Below are 15,878 nucleotides of genomic sequence, written 5' to 3' on the forward strand. Positions count from 1 at the left end.
CCTCTTCTCTGTTGAGAGAAGGTTACCGGTTCCTCTCATATCTACTCTATATGTCTCAGCTGTGCTCCCGAGTATCCCATTTGCTACCCTGTACTAGTTGCTCTGAGACCGGAAGCCTCAGGAAGCTCGGCATTATGGTCTTCTCTCCAAGGAAGGAGATTACCGAAGCCTTCCTACTCTTCCCTACATATCATCCTTATGGTCTGAATGTTATCGAAAACAAATCAAAAAAGCTAGGACTGATGATCTACTCTGGCAAAGTCTGAAGAATATCGGCACTATGACCATATCTCATAGAAGTGTGGTTACCGAAACTTCCTCCAGAAAGCCTTTCCCAACTTCAATCCGTCTACCACCCTCCTCCTTGCCAATGAGCCAAACAAACCATTGTGTCTCTCGGCTTTGGAAACCCTTTCAACGTCCCAATGTCAATTTGATAAGGACTATCAACCACATTTCCACCTTGTTTGTGAATGTGGCGTCAAAGCACCTTGAGCTCGCTTGCGGTTTGATGCTCTGCTCGAATCTCCAACACCTCTTGGCCATGACTATCGACTTACCTATCTTTCAGTTTGTTGTTTATGTTTTCATTTCAGCTTTAGCTTTGAATACTCTCAAACTTTGTAATCCTATTTACTTGGTCTGATGAATAAAAGAAAGCTTTGTTTGATCAAAAAAAAAAAAAAAAAAAGGTTGAGTTTTTATGTAAAATATCTGTAGTCGCGCATTATACATGTATAGTAGAATAATTTATACATACAATATATGAACTTATTTTGTAGTAAAAAAACTATAACTTTATACATGATGCAGTTTGGTTCATATGAATCATATATGTTGTAACAAATTATTATTATTATTTTTTTTGTTAAAGGGCTTAACAAATTATTATTTTGTAACCAGATTAATACATTCAGTGCTAGAATTACTTATGCTACAGAGAAAACTTTATACATGTGGTGGAAGGATTTATACATTATGCATGTATAGCCAGATAGGTTTACATTCTTAAAATAGGGGAGACTACTAGATTTTTAAAAAAATATGTATTACTTGTTGCATTATTTTATCATCATTTCTAATTTTGGTAGTTGCCAAAAAAATCTTAAAATTCTGGTAAAATTGGCACGTACGTAAGACATAGTTTTGTTGTCGTCGTAAATTCTTGTTAAATCTTGACATGATAGTTGTCAATTGTGTGCTGTTTAAAAGTTAAAACCGTGTTTTATTATTAACAATTATTATTAAATTATAGCAAATACACAACATGAATTACTTTTTTTGGGTATTCATTATCTTTACAAACAACTTTTTCACTTTTATAATTTTTTTTATTACCCTATAAGGTGTTGGGGACAATTTTTTTTTTCAATTATTAAGATTAAAAGAAAAGTTGAAAATGAAGAAAATAACCAAAAAACTTTCAATGAAATATATGAAGCTCAATAAGCACCGGCTCCGACAAGACGGATCCATGAAGTCAGAGGAAGATGGTGGAAAGCTTTTCTGCGAAATTCATTCGCCGGAAAGTGCGGAAAGTAATGAAACAAAGGAGACACCTAAGGTTACAAATATTATGGAGTGCATGCATCGTAAGCTAATGTTAAATGAGAAGGAATATGAAAAGGATATTCATGTGGATGGTCACGATCGATCCCAAATATCTGAATGTTCGGTTAGGAATGATGGTCGTGAACGCAAGGAACAACTTGATGACGGCTCGATTAGAAACATATATCGTGTTGATATGGATTCACTTGTAGGCTCAGTTAAAAATGGTCATATGGATCATCTTGAAGATTTGATTAGGGGTCGTGATCATACAGACCATACTGAAGGATCCACTAGGAAAGGTGCTCGTAATCGTGTGGACCAACTCGAAGGTTCTAGCAAAAATGGCCAGAAACATCAACATGAAGACAATATTGTTAAACCAAGAAATCATGTAGATCAATCAGAAAAATCAACTAAAAGTCCTTCTGATTTTGCTTCAAAGAGAGATTACCTTGAATGGATTGAGTACGTGGAAGGCTCCAATCATCATTGTTTCGATCGATCTGAAAATTCAGAAAAACCATATAAAAGGGAGGATATCGATCATGACCAGGTAAGCGTTGGACTATCAGAAGGATCCATAGAAGGGTACAATGATGAGATCCTATTACTCAAGAGCTCTAAGAATAGAAAAAATGAGAAATTTGAAGACTTAAAAGGTTATAAGAAAGGAAGAGGTAGCAAGGCTAAAGATTCATTGAATTTCAAATAGTCGACTAAAGGTTAAATGGACATTTTAGTCCCAAAGAAAAAGAAATGGTTCTTTCACATTGTATTATATGATATTGATCATTTTAGATAGTATGAACTACTATTATGTATAATCATATACTCTTAATGAAAGTTGTTGTTTTAATGAAAGATCATATATTTAAATAGGTGTGATTTTTATGTATAAAAACCAAAGTTAAAAGAGGGAACATAGGAGAACACTTGACAACCTAGATTTATGGAGAGAGAGAGAGATTGAGGAAACAGAATTTGTGGGAGGATGGTTGTGGATGCAATGGAGATAGATGAGGAGAGAGAAATCAAAAAGAGAAGAAAAAAATGTCTTAAGGAAATTTCATCTGATGAGTCATGTTCACTCAAGGTTAGTTTCTTAATTTATTTATGAAATTAGTCTAGTTTGTACATATTACCGTTTGTTCAAAAAAAAATAAAAAAAAACATATTACCATGTTTACTCATGGGTAATGAAGTAGTGCAAGTTCTCTATTACATTCCTTTATATATACAAATTTTAAAATACAAATTCTGAAGTTAAAGCTACATGTATAATTTGAAAATCTTAGTTGATTTTTCTTTGTTTCTTCTTCGAGTCCCTCATTCTTGACTAAAACAATGCTTCTGATTCAGTCGCCATTAACATATAAGTATGAACTCTACTCAGAATTAATCTATCTACATACACTAATTAAAGTCAATTACAAATGTATTGGTCATTTGACGCTTCCATTTATTTTTTTTTACGCTTTCAAATACTGTTTTTTAGAAATCGCGATTCTATCACAATTTCAACCGTTTTCACTTTGGAAGCGTGAATAAGATCTTTAGTGATGCTTCCATGTAAGTTGTAACGCATGAAAAGGGGTCATAAACAAAAATAATATAAATAAATGGTAGGAATATAACAAAATAGTTCTATGTGTGTGGGATGTTTTGTGATTAAATTGGAAAAAGTAGAGAGAATTATTTATATAATATGTTTTATAATATAGAATATGTTTTTATGTAGTCGTATGCCATAATTAACAAATAACCTTTGCAACATAGCATCCATCTGTCTTACGTATATGCGGATAAAATTTTCGCGTCTTTCTCATATCAATGGGAAGTGTTGACCTCTAAAACTGATAAACTTGCATATAATCAGTAAAAATATTAAGTGTGTCAAACATTAAATATTTCAGGTTCAAATCAAAAATAGTGTTTTGCGGCTCCCAAACTAAGTCCACATTTCTTGATTTTTACATCCTTCTTTTTTAATGCAAAATCAATGAGAGCTTCGTTCTCGACTACCTTGATTGATGAGGTTGTGTAGATTGAGCGAAAGCTGAGCAAAACTTAAGTTATTGAAGTTGTTTGTAAAGAAAAAGATTACTATTTGCCAATTGAACAAAAATATCAAAGAATTTGTACGGAATTAAAATGAATACTTAGGTATTGTATTCTATGATGATGTACTGGAAAGATATAAACTTATTTTTGTGGTAATTTTCAATATGTTTAGTCTTTTAAGTTTTAGTATATATATATATATATATATGAAGATCTATAGTTTTAATGTAAGAACTAATTTGATTGACAATCTAAAATTTATTATTGAACAAAAGAAGACAGTGAAGATAGTTTACCTTATATGCATTTTAATTTACTAAATAAAATCAATCTACCAAGTATCAGATGTGTGTTTCTTATTAAAAGTTACCAACAGGTAATTATAAGAAATTTGAAGTCAAAGGAACATGTTATTTTGTTATTTGCAAGTGTAAAATGCAACACTAGAAAATATTAACAACATGATAATTTAGTGAACAATAATTTTTTAGTAAAGAGGAAAAACTAAAATAAAATATCGTTTTACATTCCTAACACTGTAACAAACAATATTATTATTTTTAATGAAAATTATCCGAAAGGGAAGAAGGGAAAATACTCTTCTATAATATAAAAGCAAGTGAAAAATATCGAACATCTCCATATTTAGTATCTAATTTTGGTAGAGACTAGGTGCTAAATTAATTCAATAAGACCATATAAACGTCAAAAGATTTAACAAAATTACATACACAATCAAGTTAGCTTCATCCCAAACACATACATAGTTTTGTTTATAAAGCTCTATACCATAGGGTACAAGTACAACTAGAGGAAAAGAAAACGAATCAATTCATTAATAGATAACTTCAGAACAAATCATAAAAGCAAGAACAAAAAGGTACCAGAATCTAATGAGGAGTGAGAGAAAGAGAGGGAAGCAAACAAAAGAGTGGCAACGGCTATTTCGTTGTTACCAATCTTATTTTGCTGTCCAATGCCACAACTTGTTCTTACACCAAAAGTTGTGCTCTTTAAAACTTACATCTACTATTAAAAATTTTAAACCCAATTTTTTAACTTTTTTTTGGTTAATTGTATACTACTCCCTCCGTTTCATAATATATGATGTTTAGCAGTGGCGAAGCTAGTATAGGATCATATGGGTTAAATGACCCTGATGAATTTTTTAATTTTGCTGACTTTTAAGGAAAAAATCAAATTGACCCTTATGAAATAGCACAATTGACCCCTATAAAATATTTAATAGCATAATTGACCCTTAAATTTTTTTTGACCCTGATAAACTAAATTCCTAGCTACACCACTGATGTTTAGAGAAGTTTTTTTGTTTCATAATATAGAATGTTTTCAAGTTTTTATATAACTTTTAGATTAGTTTAATACTTTATATTATATAGTCTTGTTTGTGATTGATCAAACTATTTTAAATTAGTCATTTTTTAATCTGTGTGTAACTCAAAACATCTTATATTTTGAAACGGAAGGAGTATATCATAGTTTCTCGTGTACTATGTTTCACACTATTATATATACGTACTCAAAAACTAAACACTAAGAATATTAACAGTAATTAACAAAAATTAAAAAAAAAACTAATTATGACCCAAAGTTCTAGGCTTTTTCTTTCCCACAGTATCACCCTCTGACTGTGTAAGTCTCATTCAATCTACAAGACCCGTTAGATTTCATTTTTGACCATTTGAAATCTCAAGATAAAATCTGAGCCGTTGGTTCCACCGTTACCTCTGTCTGTCTTCTCTCTTTCGATATAATCAACAAAATTTTCTAACTTTTTTCTCTCTTCATGTCCTTTTTCTCCTCATAAAGCTTTAACCCTATTTTTCTCTCTATACATCGTCCCACGCAATTTTCCTCATTCCTTTCTTTGTGGGTTCACAAAGTTAACATTTTTAGACTCAAAACCCATTCTTTTTGCCCCTTCCTCTGTTTCTTGTCTCTTTGGGTTATCTTAGATTCTGAAAAAAAAGTCTCTCTCTCTCTCTTTCTCTTTCCCCATGGCTTCTCTTCTCCATCTTCTTCTACTTCTGTCTCTTTCTCTTTTAGTTCTTGCTTCAGCTGCTCCTTCCCCTTCTCCTTCTCCTACTCCAGCTGATGAAGGTGAGTTCTTGTATCTATTTCAATCTTGGTCCTTGAAGTTTCAGATTCAATCTTTTAGTCCCAAATTTGAAAGTTTTAATCTTTGCATGTGTTTTATGTTCTTCTAGCTTTAAATCTGGCTGCCCTCTTAATGTGAAGTAATTTTTGTATGTATTGTTTGGTTTTATCTGTGTGTTTGATTCATTGAGTGCTGTTTGAGAAAGTGGTAGGTTATGATATTAAATGGGCAGTATGTGTTTGGCAGCAGGTGGGCTTTGTTTTAAATGTCCCCCCCCCCCAGAAAATTATTACAAGACAAAATAATTCAATGCCTACTGTGTGTTGACCAGACAGAACAGTTTTGTTCAGTAATGGTCTAGGAATCCATATCTTGTTGTATCTCTCTAATGGATTTGATGTATTGTATCCTCTGACATGGATAAGATTAAAAATTTGTTATGTTGATGCTAAATAGTTTTTTGTTGAAATCAACTTTTGTAGGTGCTTATATTGGAGTGAACATAGGGACTGATCTTTCTGATATGCCACATCCAACACAAGTTGTTGCTCTTCTAAAAGCTCAACAGATTCGACATATCCGACTATATGACGCTGACCCCGGGATGCTCATTGCTCTAGCAAACACTAAGATCAAAGTTATCATCTCAGTTCCTAATGACCAGCTTCTTGGCATTGGCCAATCCAACTCAACAGCAGCTAATTGGGTTAAACGCAATGTCATTGCTCATTACCCTGCCACGACTATAACCGCCATTTCTGTTGGCTCAGAGGTTCTCACCAGTCTCTCTAACGCAGCACCTATTCTTGTCAGTGCCATCAAGAACGTTCACGCTGCTTTGCTCTCTGCAAATCTTGACCGTCTGATCAAAGTCTCTACTCCTTTATCCACTTCATTGATCCTTGACCCTTTTCCTCCTTCGCAAGCCTTCTTTAACCGTTCCTTGAATTCGGTTATAGTCCCGTTACTAAGCTTCTTGCAGTCCACAAACTCGTACCTGATGATGAATGTGTACCCTTACTATGACTATATGCAGTCGAACGGTGTGATTCCTCTAGACTACGCGCTCTTCAAACCGATTCCTCCAAACAAAGAAGCTGTTGATGCCAACACACTTGTTCGTTACTCAAACGCCTTTGATGCAATGGTTGACGCAACCTACTTCGCTATGGCTTTCTTGAACTTCACAAACGTTCCGGTTTTAATAACCGAGTCAGGCTGGCCTTCGAAAGGTGAGACCAATGAGCCTGATGCTACACTTGATAACGCCAACACATACAACAGCAACCTCATAAGACATGTTCTGAACAAAACCGGAACACCTAAGCGCCCCGGGATAGCTGTGAGTACTTACATTTACGAGCTATACAACGAAGATACGAAACCAGGATCTTTATCAGAAAAGAACTGGGGTTTGTTTAATGCAAATGGTGAACCGGCTTACATACTTAGGTTGACTAACTCGGGGTCAGTTCTAGCTAACGATACAACGAACCAGACTTACTGTACTGCAAGAGAAGGTGCTGATCCAAAGATGCTTCAGGCAGCTCTTGATTGGGCTTGTGGCCCTGGAAAGATAGATTGCTCACCTATTAAGCAAGGAGAGGCTTGTTATGAACCGGATAACGTGATCGCTCATGCTAACTACGCTTTTGATACTTATTATCATCAGACTGGGAATAATCCTGATGCTTGTGACTTCAATGGAGTTGCTAGTATCACTACCACTGATCCAAGTAAGTAACAACAAGCTTCACTTAATTTGACATTACATTTTTTCAGAGACAATTACTAAGCCAAAAAAAAACTAATCTTACTTGCCTTGTTGTTTCAAATGCAGGTCATGGTACATGTGTGTTTGCAGGAAGGTAAAACATCCTAATTCTTTAACTCTTTTGTTTAATCTTGGTTTCGGTTACTCGATTAGTATACGGTTTATTTTTGGTTCTGGTTGGAATTTTATCAGTTATATCCTAATTGCACATTCATATTCATGGAAGTACCAAGTGTTTAAACTTGTTTTCGTGTGGACTTCAGATTAGCTTTTTGGTTTTTTCGGATTTAAAAGAACGGTACCAATCTCTAATCGTTGTTTTTCTATTGGATTGCAGCCGCGGTGACGGTAGAAATGGGACGTCAGTGAACATAACAGCACCATCGGCAAATTCGACGACGAGCTCTGGAATACAGAACGAGTTGTATTACAGTCGGGGTATGTGGAGCATTTTCGCAGCGATAGTTTTGAACGTTGCTAATGTCTTGTGATTCGGACATAAGACTGTTTTTTTTTTGGGTTTCGAGAAGTGTTCTTTTAATTTTCTTAGGATGGGATTGGAGTTAGAGTTGAGGCTGTTTGTGTTCGAATTTTTGTACACAACAAAAACACAAGAAAACATTCTCTTAATTTTTCCGCATTGTTTTAAGACATTGTCTTAATTCTAAGTGTTGTTGGAACATGTTCAAAAGAAAACAAAATGACGAATTCGGAGGAAAATAAATTACGTCGAACCTAATTCAGCTCAAGCACAATTTAGCAATTGGAATCAAGCAAATAACTAAAGTAACAGCTTTTTTCATTTACAAACTAAATCTCTTTTACTTCAATAACCCAAAGGGGACTGTAAAAGTGAAGCAAGATAAGAGAAAAACAAAAGCAAAGCATCCTAAACGAAACCACACCAAACCAGACTTTTGGCACATCTGAGGTATTAGTAGGAGCCAAAAGAACAAAAAGTACATGACAAATGTGAAGTCTTGCTTTGCTTAAGAGATGTTCATAGCTTCAGCATGATAGCTTTCGAGATCTTTGTCAAGGTCTGCAGCCGACTTCTCCACCTGCTTCTTTCCACCTCGGCCGCTTTTATTCCCTCTGCCACCACCGGCACCTCGGCCTCTACCACGAAGCCCACCTCGACCACCACCTCCCTGTTGGTTTTGTTGGCTGCCACACATAAACAATATGAATAAGATGATAACCGATGCACGTTCCGCCCACATTAATCAATGCAAGCTCCTTTTAACACTTACGCTGCAGGGCGTCTCATAGAAGGACCTGAACCTCTTCCTCTTCTTACTCTCCCACCTCTAACTCCTTGTCTGCAAGAACCAGTGATATATTCACTTCAGCACAAACGCAAAACTATTCTCTTGTAAATAAAACAGACCAATAGATGGCAACATACCCAATGAAGACACTCCTCTTCATCCTTCCATTCAATCCAGTTACATTAACCCGAGCAGCAATAGGAGCAGCCTCAGTACTTCCACCCAGAATCTCCAGTCTCATAGGCCTTCCATCCAAGAGTACATTGTTGTATTTCTTCATAGCTAGCATTGCATCACTTCTTCTCATATACACAACTTCAGCCGAGCCCTGTATGACACAGAAAATCATATGTCAAAAATCACCAGCAGTGCAGTAAAGAACAAATAACCCAGAGCAAAATAAAACAAAACTTACATTTGGACGCCCATTCCTGTCAAAGTGAACTGCATATCTTTTCAGCTCTCCAATCTCAGCATATAGTTCCTAGATTGCATAGGAAGTACAAACTAATTTAAGGACTCTCCTCAGAAACCAAAAACAACAAAAGCACTGGAACATAGATGTCAAGCTATACCCTTATATCTTCATTCGTCACTCCCTGATCAAGGTTGGTAATATAAACTGTGGTTCCAACTTCCACTACTGGTACCCCAACAGCTCTCAGGCTTTCTTCATACAAATCATTCTGATTCTGCCATGGCAAGTTCCTCTTCCTGCGGACAAGCTAATCCAGTAGAACAGATAAAGTCAGCTAAAAGGGTCTGTAGAATCTTGAAGCCACATTAATCAACAAATTGCTTGAAAGAGGAGAAAACACCCATTTGGCTGAAAGTACTAAAGCAGTGAAAGCAAAGAGCTCCAGGAAGTAGTAGTCAAGAACCATCGAAATGAAACGTAGGGAAACATGCAAATTTTGACTAACTTCATATGAATCATACTGGTGTTATCAGTCAGTCTCTGAAGCCAAAAAACCAAGTCCTTGGACCAATGAAAACAAAAACTGAGACAGCCATCACACTCCGAAGAAATTCCAGATGAACCATCGTGAACTTCATGCATAGTGCAAAATCTCCCCACTTAAAGGGATAAGCCATCATAGATCATATTTATTGTTAAGTGAAAGTTTCTGAATTTCCCCCCTAAAACCACACATATTGCAGGCTTTTTCCCCTGTGTTGCACACCAGATAACCCTATGTGGACAACTTAGCTTAGTGGAGGAGCTCCTCCGTAAAACTATATCAACCAAAAACTTCTCCACATCTATGCATATGCCTGTCGAGAAGTCCCCAGAATTTAACCAATAAAAACCACTAATTGCACGAACAAGGCTTTTCTAAGAGAAACTGTCCCCCAATAAACTAGAAGACGCTAAGTCGCTAAGAGATTCTTGTAATCATCAGAAGTAAGGGTTTATGCATCATTTTAGAGACCATCCATCTTAAAGTTTATAGCATGCTTCGGTATTTCGTGGCACAGAAATACAGATTTCCAATCAAGATTTCGAGCTTGCCTTGTTTATTGACGGCCGAGCGTTAACAGCAAGAGGACCTCTCCGAACAGGTCCAGCTCCTCTTCCACCACCACCTACAGGTCCACCACGTCCACGTCCACGTTGGGAAATCCCTTTTCCTCCAGACTTTGCAGACTTTGCAGCTGCAGACCTTGTACTCTTACTCCTCTTGACAATTTCATCAAGCGTCATGTTCAATGCGTCTGAAGACATCTTCACTCCGAATTAAAATCGAAGGTCTATTTATAAACCTGTAATCACAACATAAAAATTAGTTACAGATACAAAATCGAAGTCTCAAATACACAAATCAAGGATCTGAAAACGATGAGATTGTTATAAGATCCGTAAAAGCAAATCAAATCAATACGATTACATACGACAACAAAACTTAAAATCCAGGAAGGTAAGATCATTGGATTCGTATTCACTGCTCGAAATCAAAACATACGAAGCAACAGATTCATAAAACCTAGAACACGGTTGTTCGTTGACATGGATCAAAGCCCTAGATCTAGATTCGTAATCGGAAAAAAAAATTGAAATCAATCAGATAAAATCAGATGAACCAAGAATCGAAACGTTACCAGATTAGGAGAAGAAGACAGATCGTGAGATCGAAGCTTTCTGGGGATTTTTTGGGTTATGAGAATTTGATGAAGGAAGGGGGGGGGGGGGGGGGGAAACAGCTATGAGATTTATTTTTACGGGTTACAAGGGGAGAAGACGAGAGGTGAAGGTAAATTTATATAGGTCTAGGTCAGCGGGACAGTTATGTAAATTTACTTGATTTCAAGGGGGCGTTTTGTTTCTTTTTCTGAAATTAGACAATTATTACCAGAAAGAAAAAAAAAAGGAAGATGCCAGCTAATGCGTTTACGCGTTTTGTTATGTGAAATTTCACGATAAGGACTTGAGTTTGGGAAACATATCTAAACCGTCCTGATATTTTCTAATCGACATGTTACAATCAATTTGCAGTTACAAACAGTTTGAAATTGAGTTAGCCTTTTCGGTCTTTAGATGTTTTACATTTTTTTAATTTTTTCCAAAATTATAGTAAATCCTTTTTCACATATCTATATTGATATCTTGTGTTTTTATGAGTTTTTAAAGCTTAATTTTTTATTGTTTTGTGCATATTTATGAGCATTTAGGTTGTTTAGGCTGCATTGTGCATTAAGTTGGTATCTCAGGTATTGGAATGGAGATATGCAAGGAAAGTGTGCTTTGGAGCCAAATAAGTCAAGAATTTGCAAGGAAATGGAAATGAAGGCAAGAAGGCCAAACAATCGACCAGCCAATCGACCATTTGGTCGATCACCGCATCACCAGATTTTTGGACTTCAAGCAATCGAGCAAGCAATCGACCATTTGGTCGATCAGAAACACTCAGACTTCTCGGACATGGCACAAGACAAAACGATCGACCGATGAGATCGACCAAATGGTCGATCGTGACGCGAACCGGAACTTCGGAGACCAGAATGATCGATCGAGCAATCGACCAATTGATCGATCGAGACGCATGCGAGACTTCAGACTTCAAGGTGCGAGACTTCGGAGACTTGAGCGATCGACCTACCGATCGACCTACCGATCGACCAAATGGTCGATCACGGAGGAGGACCAATCGACCAAATGGTCGATCATGTGGTCGATCGTGTGCCATTTTGAGACCAAAACCCGGTTTGTTCCAGTTTTCTCTGAATTGTTTAATTTTAATCCGGTTTGTTCCGGGGGGGGGGGGGGAAACAGCTATGAGATTTATTTTTACGGGTTACAAGGGGAGAAGACGAGAGGTGAAGGTAAATTTATATAGGTCTAGGTCAGCGGGACAGTTATGTAAATTTACTTGATTTCAAGGGGGCGTTTTGTTTCTTTTTCTGAAATTAGACAATTATTACCAGAAAGAAAGAAAAAAGGAAGATGCCAGCTAATGCGTTTACGCGTTTTGTTATGTGAAATTTCACGATAAGGACTTGAGTTTGGGAAACATATCTAAACCGTCCTGATATTTTCTAATCGACATGTTACAATCAATTTGCAGTTACAAACAGTTTGAAATTGAGTTAGCCTTTTCAGTCTTTAGATGTTTTACATTTTTTTAATTTTTTCCAAAATTATAGTAAATCCTTTTTCACATATCTATATTGATATCTTGTGTTTTTATGAGTTTTTAAAGCTTAATTTTTTATTGTTTTGTGCATATTTATGAGCATTTAGGTTGTTTAGGCTGCATTGTGCATCAAGTTGGTATCTCAGGTATTGGAATGGAGATATGCAAGGAAAGTGTGCTTTGGAGCCAAATAAGTCAAGAATTTGCAAGGAAATGGAAATGAAGGCAAGAAGGCCAAACAATCGACCAGCCAATCGACCATTTGGTCGATCACCGCATCACCAGATTTTTGGACTTCAAGCAATCGAGCAAGCAATCGACCATTTGGTCGATCAGAAACACTCAGACTTCTCGGACATGGCACAAGACAAAACGATCGACCGATGAGATCGACCAAATGGTCGATCGTGACGCGAACCGGAACTTCGGAGACCAGAATGATCGATCGAGCAATCGACCAATTGATCGATCGAGACGCATGCGAGACTTCAGACTTCAAGGTGCGAGACTTCGGAGACTTGAGCGATCGACCTACCGATCGACCTACCGATCGACCTACCGATCGACCTACCGATCGACCAAATGGTCGATCACGGAGGAGGACCAATCGACCAAATGGTCGATCATGTGGTCGATCGTGTGCCATTTTGAGACCAAAACCCGGTTTGTTCCGGTTTTCTCTGAATTGTTTAATTTTAATCCGGTTTGTTCCGGTTTAGTTTATGTTTTCCTATAAATACTCCAACCCTAATTGTGGAGACTGATCGCTTATCTTATCATTTATCTCTTGTATTAGTTTTTGTTAAGCAGCCACCTAGGGTTCTTAAGCATTTCCATACTTGGTTTTGTTGAATCTTTGGTGGATTTTCCAGTTTTAATAGCAATTTGTCTTTCTAATCTCTTTAATCTACAAGCTTTTATTATGATTTCACAAAGACAAACCTCTTTCCTTTGTGTGATCATGATGATTAGTGAGTAGATCTTTTAAGAACTTTGGGCTTGGTAGATTAGGGAGATAGATGGTTGATCTTTGATGTCTAGGGTTTATTTTATGCATTTCTTATCTTGATTAGTGATAATATTGCTAGATAGCCTTGATCAAGCTTAAATCTAGACTTTAGGATTTCCATGCCCACAAGGTGTTTGATGAAATTCCTGAACCAAACTTTTTAAGAGCTTTGCATTCCTAGCCAATGGAAATTGATGATTAGGGTGCTTAGTGGTATTTGAACTTGTTCTTAATGCATGCTTGTCTTGTGATTACCTTTGGAAATTGTTGATTATCATTTGACTAGCATAGGATCTCTATCATGGAAATGAATTGATTTGCATTAGTGTTCTAGCCATAGGATTGTTCTTGATTGTTACTTAGACATCTAGGATTGATTAGCTATCTCCCAAGTCAATTACCTTGCCTAAGGTTCTCTTGTTAATTCTTAAATTTCAGTATTATTGCTTTTTGTGTTTGGTTTGCCTTGAGTTTGCATTTTCTTGTTAGCTTTATTTGAGTCATTTTGATAGATAAGTAGTGGTATAAGAACTTTCACTTGATTAAGAATAGATTAAGCATTTTGTGTATTCTTGGTGTGTTGATTGATTGCAAATTGTGGATTGATAATAATTGATACTGAAAGTTACTACATCATATATATACATTTTCAGAAACATTTATGAAAAAATTCCTCAAGTTCTAACTTATTTACAACCCTGCCACTGTCTTTAATTTTTGAAATTGATAAGTTGGGTTCTACGATTGACAATAAACAACTTAAGGCCGAAGCCCATTTCAGTTCTACTATTAATATGAATCCGAATATTTCCCCCCCCCCCTTCAACGATGATCCTAAGCGAGATTTGTGGCCTAACTTCTTGATTTGCAAATATCTTCTAAATCAATCAAGTGAAACAGAAATAAATATAAGAATATATGATATCACACAAAGATACCATAAAAAACTAATATAGTAATTATCTCCCTAATTACTTGCTTGATCGGATCTTTTTTGGTATCGTAACACATGTGTTCGTCGACCTAATCGGTTCCCTATAAATAATACTAACCTAAAACTCGAATAATCATAACAATCACATCTATACAGCTTTCACAAAAAAATCTTAAACATTTTATCTCTTAATTCTCTATGCATGCTACTTTTGCCTTCTTGAAAGATGTTTGAAAACCGCATGGAGGGTCCAAGTGAAGGTCATCCATTCATGGCATCAATATACTCAAAAACACTGTTGAAACGCTAGAGTTCGTTTTCTCAGATTCAATGGTAAGAAAATTTTCAAATGAACTTGCATAAATGAAACAAAACAAGATATTAAGACTTTTCTATTACTAATGTATCTTTTGGGTTTCATTATTTCAGAGTAAAATATTTGCCTAAACCTGTGTTCTCTCATGGCCAACTTTTGTCTAGGGTTACATCCAAATTTTTTTTGAGAATACTAATACTAAACAAAGAGGCGAAGATTCAGAAGCAAACAACTAATGTTGTTTTCAAGGAGGTATTCCAAAACATCTGCTAAGTTCACTATTGTTAGTCTATGTGTTAGCAGGCTGTCGAAAGGTAATTTTGGCTTACCTTAGTACTAGCTATTTCAATTATGCTTTAAAAACAGCAAGAACAGTAACTTACATACAATTACTATGTCACACAGAAAGCCAATTCATTTAATCTGTTTCAAATTTTGACAAATTTTAAAAGCTGATACAGCAAACACATCTACTACATATACTAACCTGAATATGTAAAGAACTGAAGACAGTTATTGTTGGCACTAGTCGTGTGTTACATTTATGAGCTTGAACCTGAGGAAATCAAAAACAATTACCTATATATAACAATAACAATAAATCTTGATTATTAGAACTTTAACACCTTCCTCTATTACTCACCATCTTTTCTTTTCAAATTGCTGAACACTTATAAACGTCAACTAGATCAGGACCCGCGGTACACCGCGGAACAAATTTTTATTTTATTTTTTATAAATATAATCTATATATTATTATAATATAATTTGTTTCTAAGTTTGTTGTATAATTATTTTCAAAAATCTATTTATCTTGCATCAGTATGACTTAATAATATGAGTTAATGTATATAATTGAATGATATTATTTAATTTTATGTATATTCTAATCTAATAATATAGACAATTTTTGCCTAGTTTCTGTTAATCTAGTAATTATATTTTTATTTGATTTTATTGGCTTGATCTTATTTTACTTGTTGGGCTATTTTTTTTTTTACTTGATCTTATTTTACTTGCTAAACTTTATTGGGCTAGCAAAAATTTAAGAAAAAACAAAAAAAACAAATGAATTTGAGAAAAAGATACAGACTTGAACGTGTATTATGGTCATTTGGGCTTTTGTTGTTTTCGAATTTTGTTGGGCTCGTACCTTTGTTTCTATTTTGTAATGTCCTTAATAAAATCCTTTATGAGAAAAAAAAAAC

The 15,878-nt window shown here is 35.5% G+C and overlaps 3 protein-coding genes across 4 annotated transcripts; 2 read left to right on the top strand and 1 right to left on the bottom strand.

Annotated features, from left to right (window-relative positions):
• The first annotated feature begins 1,399 nt into the window (after positions 1 to 1,399).
• Positions 1,400 to 2,266, top strand: LOC147944606 (uncharacterized). The gene has a single exon (XM_087512657.1). The coding sequence runs from the start codon at positions 1,400 to 1,402 to the stop codon at positions 2,264 to 2,266; it is 867 nt and encodes a 288-aa protein (XP_087368783.1).
• Positions 2,267 to 5,171: 2,905 nt separating this feature from the next.
• On the top strand, positions 5,172 to 8,170 carry LOC147944607 (glucan endo-1,3-beta-glucosidase 2-like). The gene is made up of 4 exons (XM_087450991.1): positions 5,172 to 5,736; positions 6,217 to 7,470; positions 7,575 to 7,602; positions 7,846 to 8,170. The coding sequence occupies exons 1-4, from the start codon at positions 5,634 to 5,636 to the stop codon at positions 7,997 to 7,999; spliced, it is 1,539 nt and encodes a 512-aa protein (XP_087307117.1). The 5' UTR covers positions 5,172 to 5,633; the 3' UTR covers positions 8,000 to 8,170.
• Positions 8,171 to 8,286: 116 nt separating this feature from the next.
• Positions 8,287 to 11,086, bottom strand: LOC147944608 (THO complex subunit 4C-like). 2 transcript variants are annotated; one of them, XM_087450992.1, is made up of 7 exons: positions 10,880 to 11,086; positions 10,293 to 10,543; positions 9,355 to 9,504; positions 9,195 to 9,263; positions 8,917 to 9,107; positions 8,762 to 8,830; positions 8,287 to 8,675 (listed from the first exon to the last, which is right to left on the bottom strand). In XM_087450992.1, exons 2-7 carry the CDS (start codon positions 10,503 to 10,505, stop codon positions 8,498 to 8,500), a joined length of 870 nt encoding a protein of 289 aa, XP_087307118.1. In that variant the 5' UTR covers positions 10,506 to 10,543; positions 10,880 to 11,086; the 3' UTR covers positions 8,287 to 8,497. The 2 variants fall into 2 exon arrangements, with proteins under 2 accessions (XP_087307118.1, XP_087307119.1); XM_087450993.1 differs by having other exon boundaries at positions 9,598 to 10,543; positions 10,880 to 11,012.
• Positions 11,087 to 15,878: the final 4,792 nt, after the last annotated feature.

This window comes from Camelina sativa, chromosome 5 (assembly GCF_030686135.1).
Source record: "Camelina sativa cultivar CO46 ecotype springtype chromosome 5, ASM3068613v1".
In the NCBI taxonomy this organism is placed as follows: Eukaryota; Viridiplantae; Streptophyta; class Magnoliopsida; order Brassicales; family Brassicaceae; genus Camelina; species Camelina sativa.

Bases quoted from the DNA above. Each gene is read 5' to 3' on its own strand.
- LOC147944608 (XM_087450992.1), bottom strand. From the start codon at position 10,505: ATGTCTTCAGACGCATTGAACATGACGCTTGATGAAATTGTCAAGAGG. The intron at 9,505-10,292 runs GCAAGCTCGAAA...CTACTGGATTAG, and splicing joins CTCGGCCGTCAATAAACAAG to CTTGTCCGCAGGAAGAGGAA. The intron at 8,831-8,916 runs GTATGTTGCCAT...TGGTTCTTGCAG, and splicing joins AAGAGGAGTGTCTTCATTGG to ACAAGGAGTTAGAGGTGGGA.
- LOC147944607 (XM_087450991.1), top strand. From the start codon at position 5,634: ATGGCTTCTCTTCTCCATCTTCTTCTACTTCTGTCTCTTTCTCTTTTA. The intron at 5,737-6,216 runs GTGAGTTCTTGT...CAACTTTTGTAG, and splicing joins TCCTACTCCAGCTGATGAAG to GTGCTTATATTGGAGTGAAC. The intron at 7,603-7,845 runs GTAAAACATCCT...ATTGGATTGCAG, and splicing joins ACATGTGTGTTTGCAGGAAG to CCGCGGTGACGGTAGAAATG.
- LOC147944606 (XM_087512657.1), top strand. From the start codon at position 1,400: ATGAAGAAAATAACCAAAAAACTTTCAATGAAATATATGAAGCTCAAT.